At 43.0% G+C, this 21,672-nt stretch overlaps 1 protein-coding gene across 1 annotated transcript; it reads left to right on the top strand.

Annotated features, from left to right (window-relative positions):
• Positions 1-1,599: 1,599 nt before the first annotated feature.
• LOC102290067 (insulin-like growth factor-binding protein 4) lies at positions 1,600-18,068 on the top strand. The gene is made up of 4 exons (XM_005919251.3): positions 1,600-2,892; positions 11,028-11,191; positions 12,604-12,729; positions 14,013-18,068. The coding sequence occupies exons 1-4, from the start codon at positions 2,535-2,537 to the stop codon at positions 14,145-14,147; spliced, it is 783 nt and encodes a 260-aa protein (XP_005919313.1). The 5' UTR covers positions 1,600-2,534; the 3' UTR covers positions 14,148-18,068.
• The last annotated feature ends 3,604 nt before the right edge of the window (positions 18,069-21,672 follow it).

Below are 21,672 nucleotides of genomic sequence, written 5' to 3' on the forward strand. Positions count from 1 at the left end.
TATTTCTTTCACTGAAAGCACATAATAAAGGAAAGGTCAGCTTTCTCCTTTTATTTCTCCTTATGTGGCTTTAAAGTTGTGAAGATCTGCCAGGTTGTTCCATTTTGTAATTAAATCTATACCTTTCAGCTTTTATAGCCAATACTTTTGGAATTTGAGTATTGCACGTGGTCTCTTTTTGATATTGAAAATATTCCAGGTGGCAAAGATTCTGCTTTTTTTGGGGGAAGTCTTATGACATCTATTAGAAGCTGTTTATGTGCTTTTCATTTGTGAACTTTAACAGATCACAGCTTATTGTTAGAATAAACAGCAAGATAAAAAAATGTGATTCCCGCGAGGATATAAACTTTAACTTTTTTGTTGGGGGGGGCTTTGTTGTTCTTCTGCTTTTGTCTGCACCGTTTCTTTCAGGTTGTTTTGTTTCACACTGTTGAAAGATTCCCATCCATCGTTTCCCGTCTACGTCTGCCCTCCTTTTCCTGTCATCTCTGGCAAAATAATATTTGTTTAAAACGAGCCTAAAATACTGGAAGAAGAATTTACATGTTCCGCTTGTCTGCCGGTCTGTTGCACTGCTTTTCAAGTTACAACAAAAACACAGCTCACACACAGCTCATTAGCTCAGCCAGCATCTACAAAATTGCGTCAATAACCACATTTAACCTTTGACTAACCACCCTGCACCCCCCAAAACACAAACACAGTCAAACACCTCATAACTGACACATAATAACGTTCCTATTCTTGCTGTGAGTTCAGAGACTGTTGAGCAATTCCAGAAACTGCAGCTTGATTTTTCCGTCTCTGTAAAAAAAGAACATAAAAGTAAGCGGGTGGCTCGTCTTTTAAATCGAGGCTCAGTAAAAATTTCTAACCTTACCACGGAGCCCTAAAGCAGACTTGTATTGGAGTGTGTTTAAAGTGCTTTGTGGATGTTTCAGATCAGTACCACCGATGTCTCGTAACTAACAACGCTCGCTGCAGCGCCCACCTGAGCGGTGCACGGCCTTGAGAGGCTTGGCTGCTGCCCACGGCCTGCCGGTGGCAACCAGCCACCAGCGTGTAGAAAAAAGCTGAAAGAACGCACACTCACAAAGGCGTTACAATGCATGCTGGGTTTCCATGGCAAAATGGAGGCAAAGAAACACAGGGGGAGAAAAAAGAAAAGCAATAAAAGCCATGATTGAAAACCTTTTGGGCTGGGCGGAGGGCACACATGCACAGGCAAACAAGACGCAAGGAGCACGCTGATTTACAGAGTCTGATCAGAAACACACACGTGTGCAATAAACTGCAGCATTGTTAGAACATATCGTGCGATCCCACTGGTGGGAGGCGTTTTTAGGACTGGTGGGGGCAGGGCAGCAGCTGGAAATGGGCAGCGGGGGGGTGGTCTGTGTTTGACTGTCCATTTGCCTTTTTATAGCTGCCCACTCTAGTTAGGAAAAAGGGAGAGAGAGAGATCTAGGAGCAGAGATAATGAGGAGGTGGGAGGGTGGGCGGGGGGGTTGACGGCACAGCCTGGACTGACCACTGGATGCAGGCACAAACACACGGCGAGACCCTGTTGAGGCTGCAGAGGTTGTTTTCTGCTGTGCATTTGGGGTTGATTAAAGCAGAGCAGCATTGACACGTTGCTTCTTTTTTCCTGGACGTAAATGGTTTTATCTTTTTAAAAAAAAAAGAAATCAATATTTGAGAGTGGCTGAGATAAGGGTGGGCTGCAGGGAGAGAGAACAGAGTGATATTCTCTGTGTGAACAAGTGAAAAGGCGATTGGGCTCTTTTTTCCCTCTCCTCTCAGGGCACTCAGGATTGAGAGAGGACAAGTAAGTGAGGGAGAGTGTATATAAGTTTGTGTGCCTGAGTGCGAGAGGGAGACAGAGGGAGAGAGCTTTAGTCTGGCTTTTCTCTGCTCTGCCTTTCAGCTCCTCTCTCACTGTAGAAAGAGGCGTGTCCATGGACCAGTATAAAGTCCAAGGAGAGCCACTCGTGTTGAGCCATTCTCAGGAGCGAGTCCTTTGCACACCAGCAAGAGGAGGAAACTGCAGCTGTTACCAAAAACACGGCCTTTCGCTGACTGGCTTTGCATTTGGACACTTGTAGACCAGATTTTTTGGTGTTTCGGCAGAGCGCGGGCGAGCATCGGGACTCGGACTCGAAGACAGAGCAAGCCTCACCTGAACGTGCCGGCGGATATCCTTCCCGCTCGTTCCACCTAAACAAAAAAGAAACCCCCCCAAAAACCCCAAAACTTGTTCTCATCACCCACGAGCTGAGCGCATCAAGAGCAGGCTCCAATTTCTGCGGTGTGAAATTGAATCAGAGCAACGGAGAAGCAGTACAGCAGAGGCATTGTGTGCCTGCATTTGAAACACTAACCAGCTGAAAATATCAAAGACCTTCCAGGACAAAGCGTTCCTCTCAAACCTCTTCTCAAAGTGATTATAAGCTGCACCACATTCAGAAGAGGAGGCGGCCAAAGTGACCATACACAAGGGCAAAGGATTGCGTGCAGGTGCCGGGACTGCCATGGTGCGTGGAGGTGGCGTGGCAGTAGCTCCGTCCTGCTGGGGCCTGTGGGTGTTTGGCGCCCTGTCGTTGGCGGCACTGTGCTTGTCAGACCAGGCCATTCGCTGCCCCGTTTGCTCAGAGGAGCGCCTGGCCAGCTGCCGTCTGCCTGAAGGCTGCGAGGAAACGGTGCGGGAGCCCGGCTGCGGCTGCTGCCCCACCTGTGCCCTGCCTAAAGGAGCCCACTGTGGCGTTTACTCACCCCGATGTGGCACGGGCCTCCGCTGCTACCCGCCGAGGGGCGTGGAGAGGCCGCTGCACTCACTGATGCATGGCCAGGGCATCTGCACTGATGAGAGAGAGGTGGAGGAGAACTCAGGTGAGAGTGAAACCGGGCTCTTCTTCTTCTTGTTTAGTTACGCTCAAAGCGGCAAAGGTCTTTCTCTCATTTGGTGCCAAAAGTGATCTGTCCCAAGCTGAAGCGGCGTCTCTGCAGACCAGAATGTTTTCTCTCTGTGCTCCCCGGACCTTTTTTACCTGATCCGGGCAGAATTGGGGGGGGTGACAATGTGCTGCTTGTTTACCCTAATCTCAGCTAAGCCCTGAAGCAGAGCATGCACATGCACCAGATCCTGATGGGAGAGCGCACACAGTCCCGCCGCTGTCCTGCGGCCGCTCGCTGTGAAAGGGAGCCCTGCTGAAAGATGCAGAGCACCAGGGTGTGCGTGTGCTGCACGCTGCACAAAGTTTACTGAAGGCATCCTGCAAATTTTCTTCTTGTCAGCAGAACTCACGTATGCCATGTTTAAGTGAGGTCCTGCAGGTGAAGTGCAGGCAGTGAAATGGACTGTGGTGATGCTGGAAATGTGAGAGTCTCCGTGTGTGTGTGTGTCCCAGTGAATCTGTGTGTGTTTGTAATGGGAGGAGGTAATAAAAGCTGCTGTATGAAATGACTGTAATGGAGTGTGGCCAGTCTGGAGCTATTAGAGCTCTCTGCAATCAGTAATTTACGTGGTGCTCTTTCATGGATACCCCTGATCCTCCTCCTCCTCCCGCTGCTGCTGCAAACCTCTAACTCTTCTTCTTCTGCTGCTGATGTCTCTATCACACTCTTCTGGCCCAGCTCTCCTTTTCTGTTATTGCATTCCTCTTCCAAAGTCTGTTTCCACTTTCACACAGTGGGATGTCTAATGCTGGATCTGCATATCCAGTTCCAGTTCACTGCACTAACATCAGCTTCTTCCTAACTAGACTCTAACTGCTTGTCTCCACAAAGGGAGTGGTGCTGATTTCCATTAAATCATTTAAGACAACTGTTATAAGGTGGCGGCTCTTTTATTTGTTCCAGATTATCTGCTGCACACATGCTCCCAGACATTTTCTGGTAATAGTAGTAGGATAGTCTTCCAAAGACCTGGACGGGCTTTAGTCGGTGTAAAACTCGCAGGACGCTCATTGTCATTGCAGCATCTGTTTCTCCTGGCCCTGGGAGCACCCCACCTCCTCTCTTGCCCGAACGAGCCCTCGAGCGCATCGCCCACCGTGTCCAGCTCCTTCGTGAGGATGAGCTCATCGGCACTGTTGCTGCCAGAGCTGAAATTAGAGCCTTCTGCTCTCTGCGCAGGGCCAGCATAGGTTAGCCCGGCACATAGCGTGACTGAACGGAATCAGAAAGAAGAGGAAAGCTGTGTTGAGCTTGATATAAAAGGAGAGCTGTTTGGGTCCACACCCGTTTATCTTGCAGAATGTTCTCCCTGAATCTCTCCGATGCTGCATTGTCCAGTTAGCTGAGCTGTAGCACACGGAGGGGACTTGGCGGGTTGGAACATTTTGGAAAAGTTTTGTTTTGGGGGTTTTCTGTAATCCGAGCGCTGGATATCGTTTGCCTCGATGCTCTTTCTCACCCCCGAGGTCTGTCATAACAAAGCAGGGAAGCTCTGCCCGATAAATCTCACTGTAAATCAATTCTGCTGGCAGCAGCTCAGATCTACTGTATGAGAATGTTTAATGTAAACCGTGGCAGACGGGAGACGATCAGAGAGGCACCGGGGAGAGGCAAAAAAGCTCTAGATTTCCTTTGTGGTGCATTCACCGTACTTATGCATTATTAAACAAGGGGGTGCATCTCCTGAATACATGTCTGACACTGCCCCACTCCTAGCAACAGTGAACATGCCAGATAAAAATAGAAAGAGGGATTGTAAAAACCTAGAGAATTCGCAATAAAAGGACCCTGGGATGCAGGCACATCCTAACAGCGTACTGAAGTGAATTTAGGGTGTTCACGCTGGTAGTCACAGCCCTGCAGCTGCTGGCTGGTGCTGCCTCGTGTTTAGGAAAAGTAACATATTAAATCAGGCTGTGAAGAATTATGAGCTATCTGCCCGTTTCTCTCTTCCTGAACTGAATTTCCATAGCAACAACAGGCAGTATCCTGCGCCGCATGTCAAAGTCTAAGGCAGCTTTAGTGCTTCTTAATATTCCTTTCTCAGGATCCGTCTCAATCTTAATACTTAGAATAAATCATCAAGCGTGTGCTGGCATCTGTTCCCGCATTCCTGCTGGGTCTGCCCGGTGTCGGGTATTCAGACGCTTCCCTCTCGCAGTGAAACGGATATTATTTACAAACTGATACAGATGTCAGATATGAAAAGTCTTACACCTACAGGCACAGAGGGAGTTGCATGAATGAAGCAGTCGGCGGAGCCAGACTCTGTTCGACTATGTCCAATTTACTGTGACGCACGTAGGCCTTTATGAAAGCAGCATGCTAACCTAGATTTTTTCTCCCAGCACAATTTGGGAGCTCCGAACTGGTTATTAAAGATGTGCTTTCTCAAAGTTGTCTCGGCAGATGTCATTTCATATTTGCTTTCTTTGGGTCGTGCGGTGCATTTGTACAGCTGGGGCTCTTGTGCAGCCGTAAATGCGATTAGCTAATTGCTGTTCTCTGTGGGGCAGGGACCCCCCTCCAGAGTTGGAGCCGAGAGATACACAAACAACCCAACTCTGTCCCGGCCACGACACATCCTTAATCTGAGGCGAGTGAATCCTCACGGGCTGGGATTTAAGTCTGAGCCAGAAGTTCAGTAAGAAAAATACTTTAGCTCCATCTCCCGAGAACAAATGGACATTTTACCTCCTTCAAGGAGGACATGTGACTGGCTTGGTTTGCCTGTTTGTTAGCAGAACTGCTCGAAGAGTTATGGATGCATCTGCATGAACATTTTTGCCCCAGGTGGGGCTTGGCCCAGGTTAAATGGAGTCCCTGGGAGTCGATCCAGATTTGGATCCAGGAATTTTTGGAAAGATTTTCACCACTTCAAGGTAGAACAAAATTGGACATTTGGTTTTATAGCTTCATGAAAAAAAAAACACATATCAAACAGACGCTGGGAATTATTGTCTTAAAGTTCTCAAGACAATATTACACTCTAATCTGGGCCCAGATGTTTTTCGGAATCCAGGAATTCAATAAATACACTAAATAAATCTTTAAATTTTAAATTTCAGTTGGCCTTGGTGTAGGTATGCACCGTTTGACTACATTTTCACCTCTTAACTTCCACTAGGTCACTTAGGAAGCACTGAGTTTAGAATTAGGGGCCCACATCCTGACCTGTAGATGTGAATCACACTAAACGCCTCACCGGCAACAGTCTTGATATTAAGAGATTAAAAAAAAGTGCGATTCCTCAGCTGTAATCACCAATGTTTGATTTCATTTCCTGTCTTCGCACAGGGGAGCGAATCACTCTGAATGTAAGAATATTCAGCTTACAATCAATCTAATGGAGTAACCCAGAATAGTTTGACCTAGTTCACTATAGATGCAGGGTTCCCTCTATTCACCACAAAGCACCATTAATGCATAAACTCAGCAAGGATTACTGCTCTCTGTGACAGAATTTACTCACAAATCTGTAAGCAAATGAATCTGCAACACAAACAGCAACACGATCCGGCTCCAGAGATATCTTACTGACAGATCCACATCGGCTGAGTTTATATAACAGACATGAATTCAAATTCAGGTTCTGTCTTCATCTCGATTAAAAACAGAATTCCTTCCTGAAAACACGAGAAACTTGGAGGGGGGGGTGAGCCCCTGTTTCTGAAAAACAAGCTTCATTTTCATCGCCGAACAATGCTTTGATCCAAAAGTTTGACACAGGTTCAAGGATAATGTTTATCCTGATGATGATCCATCTGGAAAAGGTTCAGCCCTATCCTTTACTCATGTTTTTCTCTCTGATCCACACCTTTGTGTGTGTGTGTGTGTGTGTTTGTGTTACATCTGGCTTATAAGAGGTTTAGGCTGTAGAGTATTGGGCTGAAGGGGACCTATTATACTTTTCCTTGTTTTCTGTCATGTCTATATTGTTATAACGGAGGATTCTCACACTAAACACGGTTAAAGTTTCAAATAATGAGGTCAGCGTGTGTAAATGCAAACCATGTGGGTCAAAGCTCAGGCTTCATGCTGCTCTAAACGTTCAGTTGCAGACAGTTTTTCTCGGATCGGTTTGCCGTCAGTGAGAGGGGATATCCTTACAAGGTAATCTCAGACGCAAACCTCTGGCTGTGAGAACAGAAGCTTCACGCCCCGCTGTTCAAATCTGTTGTCTGTGAGGGTCAGCCGATCAAGACATCTGCCATTAGGAGCCTAATCAGTGTGTTTGAGCCAGAAGATGAACTGAGGGCTGCATAAGTATACGATTTTGAATCATGAAAAGCTGCTTTGAACCTGTAAATGAGCCTTATAGTTATAGTTTCTGAGTTCTGTTTCTAATTATGCACTTTTTTCTGCTAGCTCCTAAAGAGCAGCCAGTATATAATCAAGCAGGCATTTTTAATTTTACAGATTTATTGCTCCTGATTGGTTTCTAGAGACTGGGATGTCTGTTTTGACATCCGCTGAGCAGCAGCAGGCCGTGCAGTAGCAGCAGGTTTCTGCTTTTGTGATTTAGTGTTGATTTAACTTTCTTTCAACCTTTCCTTTGACAAATTACCCTATAGCACGGTCCAACATTTTCATTGGCCCCGACAGCAGCACTGGTGCTGCGTTAGATTCGAGCTGATGATTAACAGATTCAAAGAAATCTTCTGCCTGGAAACCGAGCGTCTGATACTGATACTCTGGCAGTGTCCAGTGTTGACCAAAAAGAGCAGTCAGTTGGTAGTAAGCCTAGATGAGTTCAGTTTGCTGCCAGAATCGCTTGCAGGGAAGGGGGGAAAAAGCACATAAAAGTGTCACCAAACATTTGGGAAAAGAAGACTCCCCGAAGACCATTTGTTTCAAAAGACATTAGCTGTTGTCAGCGCAATATAAGCTATTCTATCAGGTGTCATTTTAAGTTTTATGTTCAAATCAAACTAATCCTCAATGTTTGGACATAAATAAAACAATGTGTCAGAACAGGAAAGGCCTGAGCCTGATGAGCTGCGGCTCTCGCTGTAACTCAACAGAAGAGAAGAACTTCAAAAAGTTCATTTAAGCTCGGTCATTCAGGAAGGGATCACTGCTTTTCTGGATCAGAAGAAGCCAGTTGAGCAGGTTCGTGTGCCTCCTGGATGACTCTTAGGTGATTTGGTTTGGGCATGTCCAACTGGGAGGAGGTCCTGGGGCCGACCCAGAACATGTTGGAAAGATGATGTCTCTCAGCTGGCTTGGGAATGCCTCAGTATGACACCCACAAGCCTGCAAGAGCTGTTTGGGAAGAGGATGGTTTGTGCATGTCTGCTTAGACTGCTACTCCCATTAACCAGACTTGCCAGAAAAGTGTCAGAAATGGACAGATGCATTTAAGAGCATTGTTAAATACATTACTAGAATCATGAGAGCCGCTAACATGTCAATGGTGTTTCTGTACCATTCAATATAGAGAGTGATGTAGATCATTTATGGCTAACTTAAGCATTTCTGTGATTAATTTCACACAGTTGAAAAATATATTGTCCAAGTACGCATCCAGTCAAAAGTTTGGACACAATGTTTTTTCCAAGAGCTTATTTTTTTTGCAATAATCCAATAAGCCTAAGTAAAAATCCCATTGGCTTTTTGTTTCAGCCACCAGCACAATGTGAACCTCTGGGTTGGCCTACAAAAGAACAGCAACCGTGTGGCACTCTATAAGTAGCAAATACATTTTATAGCTGCTCCTCTTCAGGGTGTGTCCACCAAAACATCTCATTTCTAAATATGCTGTCCTCCAAAGTGATCTCCATGCGCTTTCAGAAAAGTGCTTGATATGATGTTTTCAGCTTTTCAAACCTTTCTAGCCTCACCTTAAACATATTCACAGCATCTGTATCCAGTAGAGCACGAATGAATAATCTGTAAAAGGCTGCATGTCGTGTTTTTGTACAAATGTCTCGTAATGGACGATCTGAGATCTGAGATCCAAGTTAGGAGAAGTATAAACGAGTGGGAAGCACTCTGAGCATAACCAAATATTTATTTGGGGAGAACATTTGTCTTTGGGCTTCACAGCCTCAGCCTTAAAAGCCACTAACAGTGGAATCTGTAATCTGATGACCCCTTCGTGTCACTGCTCTACAGTCTGCAGAGAGAAGGCAAATATATAAACAGACACATGTGGCCTGGACTTGTTATGATGTGGATTAAATAACGTACTGAGACGAACTTGTGTAAAGTGGGGTTTTTCTTTTCAAGCGATGAATGATGCCCCTCGGCACGTCACGCTCACTATGACGAAGACGTTGGCAGCAACGCGAAGACAAATATTTATGTAAAAGCTAGGTTGAGCAAGCAATGCAGTTTATTGTGTAAGAGCTTTTGAGTTTGTCTGCTAAATACTCCGAGTCAGAAGCTGCGTTATCGTTCTGCTAACTTATCACAATGACTAGTTGACGATGACCTAAATCTGCTGATTAACAAACAGGTGAGGGTGTCTGTTTGAACTGAATACAGTCTCAGCTTTGGTTAATTAAAATGTACCTGGTCCCTGATTCTCAGTGCGATTGTCTGCTCACTCCAGCATTTCCTTTATCTCTGCTGTGCACCTGTGACTAACAATGCGCCGCAAATGTGTCAGTGCAGGCCTGACAATGCCCTGAAGGAATGATATTTAGATGCCAAGAGCTGGCGATCCAAATCCGATGAAACCACACAGAGAAGTGGCGACTTCCTCCATGGAAAAACAGAAGTGGTAGCAAACAGGACATGCCACCCCTGACCCACTTTGGCTCGCTCTACGTGGAGTCGGAAAAAGTCTGAACCGGCAAAAGAGGAGAAAGAACAACTAGGAAACAGATGAAACCCCGATGGCTCTTGTGGAAGAAAATGCTGATGAGCAAGGTTTAACAGCAAAGAGACTAAAAATATAAACAGCTGAGATATACTTCCACCCCAGACAAACAAAGCAACATGACCTTTCATGAGGTTTAGAGAAACACGGTCACCGATCAAGTTGTAAAACCCTCTAATCATCCCCAGGAAGTGGCCCGGGATCCTTAAAGGGGCATTCCAGGACATGTTTAAGAGTCTGAACTACAAAGGAAAGGTTTCTGTATTTGAGCCTTTATGCACCTGAGAAAAGGCTGCATGTTGCACAAGATTAAGGAGGCTACAAACCCTTGTTTCACTGTCTATGCCAGGAGCAGTTACCTGGATGGCTGCCAGTGATCAGTGATATTAACCAGAGCTCAGATCTGGTTCAGTGATCAGAGAAAGACCAGTTTAAAAATTGTAAAACTACACTTTGAAGTCCTTTGATTCCAGTGCCAATTTGTAAGAAAGCCATGGATTATGAGCACAACTCCAAAGCGCTGCCAAGCCTTAAACGCCACAGGTGAAAGGCAAGATGCATGAGAACCGAGACTTTAACATTTTATTCTTTACTTCGCCCTTCTCGTGCCCCCAAAAGCTTGTGACAGTGCAAATACTCCCAAACAACCTCCATCTGGTGCGGACTGCGGTTGTTGTGGAGAGGTGGAGAATGACGAGGCAGGGGGGCATTTCCTCAGGAAGCAGCTGGTTGCCTGCTGGGTTCATACTGCAGGATGATGGAGATGCAAAGGTGGCACAGACTCCCCCCTTCATACAAACAGGCAGGAACAAGGCTGCGTGTCCTTGTAGTTAACCTGGCCTCGTTTTTAGCCTACATTCACCACACTGTTGGCTGACCGAGGAGGACTATTAGAACAGAACAGTTAGATGCTTCACTTCACACTTTTATCATTTAAATGAGAAATTATTAGCTTTCACTGCCATTCCTGAAGTAAACTTTCACCAAAATACATTTTGGACTGTTGGTAAGACAAAATAAGGTATTTGAAGTCGTCAAGGAACGCACTATTTAACTTTCTGGAGCTCCTTCTGTACAGTTAGGTTCATGCCCCCATAAAGGAACTGCCAGTAAATAAGAAGACTTCTAGAAAAGTATTTTATAAACCTGTGAATAGCATTTTTTTAAAAACACATTTAGTTCAAGGATTCATAAACCGCTTGTTTGAATTTGAAGATCTAAAGTTTTACTTCTTGTTGTTTAGCTATGGACAGGCAGGAAGAGATGACTCCCGAACACCCGAACAACAGCAATATCCGGTGCAGTCCACAGGACAAGAGGTGCATACAGAAGACCCTGGCCCGGCACCCTCCAAAATCCACAAACCTGAGAAGCAACAACGCCAGAGAAGACGCCAAAGCGATCCTGGTGAGAGAAATGATCCTCGGGCATTTCTTACGTTTCACAGAAAAAACAAGAAACCCAGCCGATGTCCGCTGCAGCGAAATGCATGAATCCAGCAGGTGTTTTACATTACGGCTTTACAGTCCCAGAGTCACAAGCGTGTAACAGGCAGGTTATAAATTGAACAAATTAGTTATTTACAGGCTGGAACATTTGGTCTTGTGAATGAAAGTACACGTGCATATTTTCATTAGCGTGCCATTAGCTGTTCAAACCTGGATCCTAATCCGTCACAGGCACGTTATTCAGCGCATTCATTTCGCACAGACATGTGGAACATCGACGCACAGAAATAACACATTTAGAGCTCGAGTTCACATTTCTCAGGGTCAGATGCTGGGTACAAACACACCGGTGTCTTCTGTGCACTCAGATATAACGCTGTGCGGCTTCAACCGCAAAAAAAACGACAACATTTTAATCCTATCCCCTTCAAGGGTTTCTCCGTGAACACTTTAATCAGGTACCATCTTTAAATTGCTCCCTGTGAAAGCCTGCTCTGACGACTTCCTGCGCTGGACCCCAGCCATGTTTTCTTAGTTTTCATTTTATTCTGGGAAAAGAGGAGGAAGAGGCAGGGCAGCCAGATCTGTCAGCAGGGTGGGTGGTTAGACTGTGCTGGTGTGGTCATTGCCACAGTTCGGATGAATACTCGGCACTGACAGTCTGACCCTGGGGAACAAACCAATGGTGCTCAACCCTCTGAATATTTAAGAAACACGCAGGCGTGCTCCTGATGGACCACCTTTGTGTTGGGACACCACTATTTGGATAAGTAATAGGTGGAGACCCATGATAATCTTTAACATGGGATTATTGATGCAGAATGGTAAATAGCCTGTATTTATATAGTGCTTTACTAGTCCCTAAGGACCCCAAAGTGCTTTACACATCCAGTCATCCACCCATTCACACACTGGTGATGGCAGCTACATTGTAGCCACAGCCGCCCTGGGGCGCACTGACAGAGGCCGATGTTCTACGAAGAACTCGCAAATGAGCACGTTTAAGAGGTCAGAACGGGACATCCACAGGCCGTTCAAAACGTAGGAGTCGACCTTAACAGGGTAGCTGCCAAATCAGGGTTTTAGCTTTTTATGGGTTGAGTCACAAAGTGCAGTTTGTGAGTAATCAAAATGTTTTTCACTGTGTTCTGAAATCGTGTTTCTGGCATTACTCATCACTTTTCATTACTGACTACAATGGTAACTTAAGATGGGTGACGCTTTTTAAAAGTAAATCTAAACTTGCTCGAGATTTTTCCATGATTTTAATGAGCAAAGAGAATAATTTTCTTCCATTTTTTTAGTGCCTGTTTATTTGTGTGGTTGACAGCTGGTCTTTAAACGTCAAATCAAATCTTATTGCTCCTACAGGCCCCGTGTCGTGCCGAGCTCCAGAGAGCGTTGGACAGATTGGCATCGAATACTCGCACACACGATGACCTCTTCACGATCCCCATACCCAACTGTGACAAAAATGGAGATTTCCACCCTAAACAGGTCTGTACTTTCCAGCTTTCACTCAGTGTGAAATGCCGAGCAGACCGCAATCTGACCATGTCAACTGGTGAACTGTGAATCTCAATCATGAAGCCGTTACCAATAAAAATGCCTATCTTTATAGTTCAAAGAGTTCCTTTCAAACTACATAAGCAATCTTCTCGCCAAGACACAAAACATGCCTGCAGCTGATGACATACAGTCTAAATCAACACAAAAGTGTCTCCAAGCAGACTGTCACGGTCATGCCAAGATCGTTATTGTTCTAAGCTCACATGGAAAGTGATTTACTCTCAGAAATCAAGACTGTGTGTAAAGCGGTTTCCCCTAAACTGTTGGACAGTAATCACTTTGTTGTTGCGATGGATGCAATTAGTTCTTGGATGAAGTTACCTGCTTTTTTTTGGGGGTTAGTTTATTTTTTTTGCCTTTGAGAGATTGGGCAAGCGTGCAGATAAGAGTGAGGGAGAATGAGAGGAGATAGGGCTGCTCTTGAGCTCTTGATAGAGCTGCACATGCAATCAAAGCAGCAGACGCAGAGTCAGTGATAAAAGGCGAGCTCTGCTAAGGCACCCGTCATCAAAAGTCTGAGCTGTGCAGATTGTGTAACACGGCTAAAGTATCTCTCTCTGCTCAGATTCGCAGGCATCTGTTTACTGTTTAACTAAAACTGCGCTGTGATAAAACGTATTGGGAAGTAAAGCACAGGTCATTGGGGACAACTGGGAATCATTTCATGGCAGGGTTGCTCTGAGATTGTTAACTCGTCTGTGTTGGTGATGGGAAAAGTGCAAATGCACACAATAAATTTAGTATTACAGTAACTGCTGAAAGCTCAAAAAAGGAATGCTTTAGCTAAATAATTCAACTGCTTTAAACACTTCTCACACTCTGTTTGGATCCACTGGGTATAATTTCTGTAATGTGTGATTGTGTTTTTAGCAAAGTAAGCAGCATTATCTCAATCTGGAGCTGCGATATTACATTTCGGTACAGTGGGAATGTCTTTAAATATCACAACGAAGGTCTTCTTTTCATTGATGAGTCTTGTTACACTCCTAGCAAGACTTGTAGAGTCCAAAAACAAAAATATGCAGGAACAAATTAGCAGAATAGGTTCTGTTTAAAACTCCATGCAGTCAAAACAAAGCAATAATTTACCAAACGTGGACAGCGCCATAAAGTTGATATGACCTGCAGAGCTGTATGTCTCCTCTGCCTCACAGTTAGTCCAGAAAAACTGTTACAGAACTAGAATAACGCCTTTGTCTTTATGCTTGCAGTGCCACCCTGCACGTGACGGCCAGCGGGGAAAATGCTGGTGTGTGGATCAGAAGACGGGCCTGAGGCTGCCGGGGCCGCTGGAACTGCGAGGGGATCTAGACTGCCACCAGTTAATTGCTAGCCTGAGGGACTGAAGACGAGGGAGGAAGCAGTGGGGGTGCAGGACCAGCTGAATTCTACTGGTGCTTATTAGTAGAACTATATGACTAAAGGACTTCATTCTTAAGCCTCACTCTACCTGAGGCCAACGGTACTTGAGCTTGTGCAACAAAAAGGAAACCATTGAATTGAGTTCTTTTGCTATCTTGTTTCTGTGTGTGCGGGTATGTGATACGAGTCTTTTGAGCACTTGTTCTGTTTTCTTTGTATCACGTGAACTTTAGGCCAATAGTCCTCAGACACATGTGCTTTAAAGTACCAGATGGCAGAAGAAAGGCACACATACACTTCCAGATAACAGTTGTGGTTGTGATCTTTGAGAAAGAGAGAATGCAGAGCGTGTCATTTTCTCTGGTTTAGTGTAGCATTCTGGGAAAAAAAGCAGTCACTCCACCCAACAATCAAACCTGAGATTAAACATTTGGTTCATTCTTTCTGGAGCACTTATTCACCTGAATTTCTGGACAATCCGGAAAGATTCTCAAAAGACTGTGCACCAGCTTCTTGTTTTTTAAGTAACTTGTGACTCTTAGTCTGCTATTCTTCCTTTTGTAAACCTAACTCATCTAATAAGCAAGTGAAATCAAACCATAAAATGCGTTTGCTTGCGTTTGATAAACACAAAGTTTACTTCAGCCACGGCATCAGAGTAGCAATAACAGATGGGACGAGAACGAGAGAAAGAAACAGGGAAGAAAAGGAATGCATCAACCCCTGTCTCGAATTACCAAAATGATAAGCCATAGCTTTTCACACCACAAAGACCAAAGTGAAAAGTGAGATTAGTCTGCAAATCTGTATCTCACAGAGCCCAGAATAGTTTTGCTTCATCACCCCGTGGTTAACTCTGCACCCCCTCCCTCTTTGAGCTCTCTCTAGCATAAAGGACTGGCAGCGTAGCTGGGTTAGAAACTCTGTGCACTGCTGATAGGATAATCTTGTTTCTCCAGCTGGTGCTAAGATGCCAGTAGGACTCGTGTTTGTATGAATATGCTCCGATGTAGGGGATTTATCTCCAAACAGACTGCATGGCAGAACTTTCGGTGGTGCTACATATTGATTGTGCCAAAATACAAAAGAAAGAAAAAAAAAAGGAAAATGTTTCTGCACTTTTTGGGTATTGTTTCAGATTGGAGTGACGAGGGGAGCAATTAGCATCAGCAAATGTGAGGATCACCTTTGTTTGAAAAAGGCTTTTCCTGCAGGTTTTCAGTGTTATTGTCAAATGATAAAAAAAAGAAAATCCCACGTTAGCTTTGCACTATCACTGCAGCTGCCTGGCTGAATGTTTCATTAGTCAGTTCTGTAAATATAGAAGCAGAGTGTAATAAAGTTTAATGATTAAACTCCTCGCAGCAAAGTAAACTTATAGCCAACATAAAATTGGGCTTGGATGACTGCGGCGAAGCAGTAAAGATAACGCAGCGATGATGTGGAAATAAAAATTCCTCAGCGTATCTGTTATCACGCATCTGTTGAGGATTACAATAATAATTAAAGGAGTTCATTATCAGTGCAAATGTCACGGTTTTCCATCATCGGCTGCATGGACGACTTTGGTTGTTACTGACTCAAGAAAAGATTGTTGTTGCTGTCGTTGTTGTTGGTGTCCTGGCAGTTTGGGCCCAGGATTCACTAGAAAAGGTTCAAAAACCAAAGAACAGAACAGCATTAACATTAACCTAACAAAGCACTGGTGTGTGGGCTATAATTTTAAGATGTATCGAAAACAAAAAGACACTTAATACAAAATTTTGGCTTTCTTTTTACTTTCTGTATGTCCACCAACTGATTTTACCTAAACAATATTTAAGTTTTAAATCACGGAGCGGTACGTTCAGCTCCAAACTGAACAATAAACGTGCCATGAAAATTCATTCATTTTTGCTTTTTACCTTTCCCACAGTGCATTGGGTTTTGACTTTATAAAAAGCAGGACAGATAAACAGAGACTGAGAAAAGAAAAATAATCTGAGCTTATCTCTCGTGCTTCCTGGGAAAGGTAGTAAAATATATAACCAGTGACAGCTGCTTTCAGCCCAGGTCCCTGTGGAAAACTGATATTCCCAATGTTAATGTGATCGTTTTCTCTTTATGCAACTTAGTCAAGAAATTGGATTTTATTGGACTTATTATGCTCATTGCCAACTCCATATCTTGATTCTTAGATTCTAGTAGAGCAGCTTCAAAACAGCTAAAATAGCTTAAAAGTAATGCTCATTTATCTTACACTGGGTCCTGGTGCTGCCTCCCTTTTTAGCTCCCTTTAAGCCAACTGTGCTGTCTGGCAAACAAACAATCAAGGGGTCTTCTGCCATAGACTGTATATTGAAGATAGATGCAATTTCTGAGTTTACGCCCATGTGGAAGAGTGCCTTAAACTTAAAGAACAGGCAGCAGAGGGCAGGCCTCTTAATTGTAAAGAGAAACCCAACTGTTTAAGTCTATGGGAAAATGGCCCTCAGCTCTCTGACTACTTCTGTATACATTATGATTTATATTCCATAAATTAAAGTTGCCATTAGTGTCCAGGATACCTTATGACTGAACCTTGTGACTAAATGAGTAAATGTGCTAGCGTGCACTGTCCAGGTTTTAAATCAGATCTGCTCCCATGTTCATGACATCTGGTTTGAAAACACTAAGACAGCGAGGTGAAGACCCTCATCACGATGGGTGTCCTCATCTTTTATATACAGTCTATACGTATAAAGCCAAGAGGGATGAGAAACAAACAAACAAACAAAAAATCCCAAATAACAGAGCATTTAGAGCACTCTGCACATTGGACAGTGTACCTGTACTTTTCTTTCTTTCTTTTTTTTCCAAATGGAAAACTGTCAAAAAGGTTTATTATGATTAAACCCTGTAATGTTTAATCATAATAAACAATTCGAGCAACAATGACCGAGCTCAGCATCTTTTCTTGTCTCTGTGTTAACCAAGTTTTGCTCTCATATAAAGCATGATGAAGTTTCCACACACAGGTTACAGGGTATAAAAGTAACAATAAAAATCCAAATAAATCAAGCTGCGATAATCTAATCACTGAAGCCAACGCTCAGTTTAAACATTTTTAGATACAGCGCATGTCATTGACGTGCAGTTTTAGTTGGTAGTAAAAACAGAAATGCATCCAAAGGTAGTTCAGGTAACCACAGATAGATAAGTAGAAGATGGTATGGGTGGAGAATAATTGCTGCGGCTTGAGAAAATCAAACCGAAGACTACGAGCACGTTAAAATAAAGACGCCAGTTCTCATTCAGTGAACTCACAAAGATTGTTCCAGCAAATCCTATCTTGCAATTCATCGACTAATGAAGTGTTACTAAACACATTTGTCTGTTAAAACAGTCTTAATCCTTGTGAGAGATGGAAAATGGTTTTGGCTTTGACTGTGTAAAGGCCTTCTAACTACATAAATGGTGTATTTAAGCTATAGTAAGTTGCTTGTCCTCTGACTTTGCTGTACTGAACTGTAATTACATTTCTCGACAATAGACTGTTCGCATTTGATATTATCTGTTAATGTGTAGAACATATGAAGTAATGTTTGCATGCATACAAATGGACTGAGGTTGGGAACAGCTGAAGTCTTGTGTATGTTTCCAGAACAGGATTGTTATACTTAAACACTGAAGTGATCAAACAACTGAAATATAGAGTTTCAAATGAAATAATCAGCTACATTTTAAATGTTTTCCTGATGAAAATGTACACATTGTAATACAACGATTAAAATACATAGAAACTACAGTGTAGCTTGGTGTTATTAGTCGCAGCAGTGATATAAACCTGCATTCCTTCTGATGTCCAGCAGGTGGCGAGTCCTTTGGCTGCCAAAAGAAATAAGATTGTATTAACTGAGAATTTAAAAAATAAACCTTCCACTAAATTCTTTTGTGACCTCAATAAACATTGTTTGGTTGATTTCAAGGTCTCAAATGCTAGTTTAACATAGAACAATGTTAACTTTTTAAAGTATTGTCACATTTAGAGTAAAACTGGACAAAAAGAAGGATGTGCTTTATGGTGTGACTATATCCTCTATTGTTTTAGTGAGGTGGTGCAGAAAAAAACCCATTTGGTACCCACCCTAATCAGGTTTAATGTAGAGTGAAAGAAAACTAACCTGCATTACATTTGTAACCATTTTTTGTTACCTGGCTTTTCACATATCCAAGCATAAGAGATATTTCTGTTTATTAAATCTGCAGATACAAATAAATACATAGATTTGTCCTGTAAGGGTAACACAGATTCTTCACCTTACTATTTAGGACTAATTGTGTTTTTGTGTCTAGTCACCCACCAAAAAAAAAAAAAAATCTGCAATGGGTGACATCATTTATATACAGTCAATGTTTATAGCAGATATAGTTCCACCGATCATGGAAAACAGTCATCTGGTTGTCATAAAGTAGTGTTTTTGGTTTTTATCCCATTGGGAAACGTGATTTCTTGGAGTCCTCGCTTCCTGAGTACAAATGCAAAAAGTTCACTTGAGCATTTGTGGGATGTGTCTGACGCACAGAGGCCTCACACTTCGACCCTCAGGGCCCGAAGTACCGACTGCCAAATTCCTGGGGTCTGTCCATGCCTTGACAGGTCAGAGTTAAACTGAAGGCACAGTTGGATGTGTACAAAGGTAGCAAAACACTGTAGTATAAAAATGTCAGATATATTTTGGAGAATGGTGCATCAAATCTGAAATATGCTCTATTTAGTGTTATTATTATTTATCAATAAAGACTTGGTCTTATCATTTCTTATCAGTGTCCCAGTTTACAACAGTTAATTATAGTTCTTAGTCTTGAAGCGTTTTTTTCTTTTAAATATCTAAGTTGTTTGTATCCAATCTCAGATCTTTACTGACTCTTCTGTTAAACATGCTCTTGCAGTGAATCGTATGTGAAATATTTCTGTGATTGAATAACTAAATATGAGATCCATTTTTCTAGTGAATATAATTAACTCATGTTTAAATAAATAAATAAATATAGATTCCAGTGTTTGTCTGTCTCTGGCAACCATGTGTGACTATTTCACTGTGCTTACATGGGATTTGTCAGATGTGTCAGATAAGTGAAGGACAGCATTGCCCACCTTTGAGCACCAGATCATCATAAAGTTGTTCGAGATACTCAGACTCAACAAACCCAGTGAACTTCTGTCCCGGGGCCAGTAAAAAGTATACTGGGCAGCTGGATGGATAATGAGTTGACGAATGCAATGAACTGAAGCAAACTATTCTTGGCAAGCAGTTTTTCACCACAGTCAGTATTTTTACTTTAACACTGTGAGGTCAGAGGTCATCATAGGTGGGATATTTAAATGTTATATTTCAAAGCTGTTAAGTACAGATGTAAGGATGACATAGAAGGGTTAAAGAGAGTGTATGAGGCAAGGAAAATAAAGACGCTGTGCTTAGAGTCAATGAAAACAGCAGGAGGGCTGCATTGGTGCAAGACTCGGAACAAATCTTTCACTTATATATGCAGTAAAAAGATTGTAGCGAGCAACACATCTGCTAATAAAACGTTTCAGCTCAGGTGGACTCAAACAGAGAGCAGCAGCGATGATGCTCAGGAACGCTTTGCTGTACCATAAAAGATAAAAGCACAATTGCACCTCCACTCACACATGGTGAAGCAGCCTGCAGAAGACGGAGACACTGTGGTCATAAAAGGATGGACACGGTCAGCAACGATACTAAGGCAGGTTAAACAATGCTGAGTTAGTACTAAACAGCCCAAATATCCCCCAGCACCACCACTAGCGCGAACCGCTGATGCAAGGAAAGATGCATCCACTCCCTCGCTCATGCCAGTTACACCAAATTCTGACCATCCAAATGTCACAGCAGAAATTGAGACTCATCAAACCAGGTAACGCTTCTCCAATCTTCTCCAATTTTGGCGAGCCTGTGTGAACTGTAGCCTAGGTTTCCTGTTCTTAGCTAACAGCAGTGGCACCTGGTGTGGTGTTCTGCTGCTGTAGCCCATCTGCTTCGAGACTAAGGCTACGTTCACACTGCAGGCGAAAGCGCATCAAATCCGACTTTTTTGACCCTATGCGACCCATATCCGATCATGGTATGACAGTGTGAACGGCACAAATCCAATATTTCAAATCCTATGTGGTACTGAGCCCGATACATATCTGATGTTTTAGAAAGCGAATGCTGTTTGAACGGTCATGCCGCATTAAACCCGTCTTTTACGTCACTGACACAAGACAGACACCAATTATCAGCGCCCGAGAAGACATCGCGAACGCTTCCTGGCCATCCAGTGTAGATGTCAGTGAAACTGTCGGGAAGACAACGTTGGAGAAACGTGAACATTTTATTTGTACTGTATAATCTGCAGATTCTGACAGAAATCTGCAACTATCCTTTGAAGCACCGCTCCTCTAAAACAGCAATAAGGATCATTATTAGGACATTTGTAAATAACAAAATAACTTTTTAACTTAAAGCAAAATTGGGAAACGTAAAGTCTGAAACAAGTCTTTTAAGGCCATTAGTCAAACAATACTGTTTGCTCTGGGTCTAAACAGAGCGCGTTGTGTGCGTTTGCTGTCACATTTTATTTGTAGTGTGAACAAGCAGACAAAAAAATCGGATGTGATCAAAAAATCAGAATTGAGCTTTAAGACTTGCAGTGTGAACGTAGTCTAAATGTATCTTTGGATAGGTTCTGCATATCTTGGTTTGCATACCTTGAGTTACTGTTGTCTTGCTATCAGGGCGAAGCTGTCTGGCCTTTCTCCTCTGACCTCTGGTATCAATGAGGGATTTTCAACCAGAGAACTGCTGCTGACTGGATATTTTCTCTTTTTTGGACAATTCTCTGCGAACCCTAGAGATGGTTGTGTGGGGAAATCCCAGCAGATCAGCAATTTCTGAAGTAATCAGAGCAGCCTGGCACAAACAACCATGGCAGTTTCAAAGCCGTTTAATTACATTTCTTCCCCATTCTCCTGCTCGGTTTTAGATTCAGCTGGTAGCCTTAACCTTGTCCACATGCCTAAATGCACCGAGTTGTTGCTATGTACATGCCTGATTAGATATTTATCACGATTAGTTATTTATATCACTTTAATGAGCAGCTGAAACAGTGTACTTAACTGAGTGTTACTCTGGGCTATTGTGACCAAACTAAGCAGGGTATAAGCCTCTGAATAAAACGTGACTACATAATGAGCTTTAGTGATCTGGTGAACAAAAATACATTTTTGAGAAAAAAAAAAGTATATCAAGTTGTTGCCTGGAGACCAAATGTAGAAAAGGAAATATTTAGAAGTTACGACAGAAAATATGTACAAGGAGAATTTATGTTCTCACATCTTAATCTGGCACTATATATTTCCCTCAGCCTACAGTGAAAGCTTTTTAAATTGACGCATTAATCATAAAACTCGATGCAGTTATGCAAGGAACCTCTGGAAGGTTACATCATGATAATGTGTGTTTAGCAGCTTCTAAAAATATCTCT

The sequence above is a fragment of the Haplochromis burtoni genome, unplaced genomic scaffold, assembly GCF_018398535.1.
Source record: "Haplochromis burtoni strain Fernald_Lab_line unplaced genomic scaffold, NCSU_Asbu1 Contig_35, whole genome shotgun sequence".
In the NCBI taxonomy this organism is placed as follows: Eukaryota; Metazoa; Chordata; class Actinopteri; order Cichliformes; family Cichlidae; genus Haplochromis; species Haplochromis burtoni.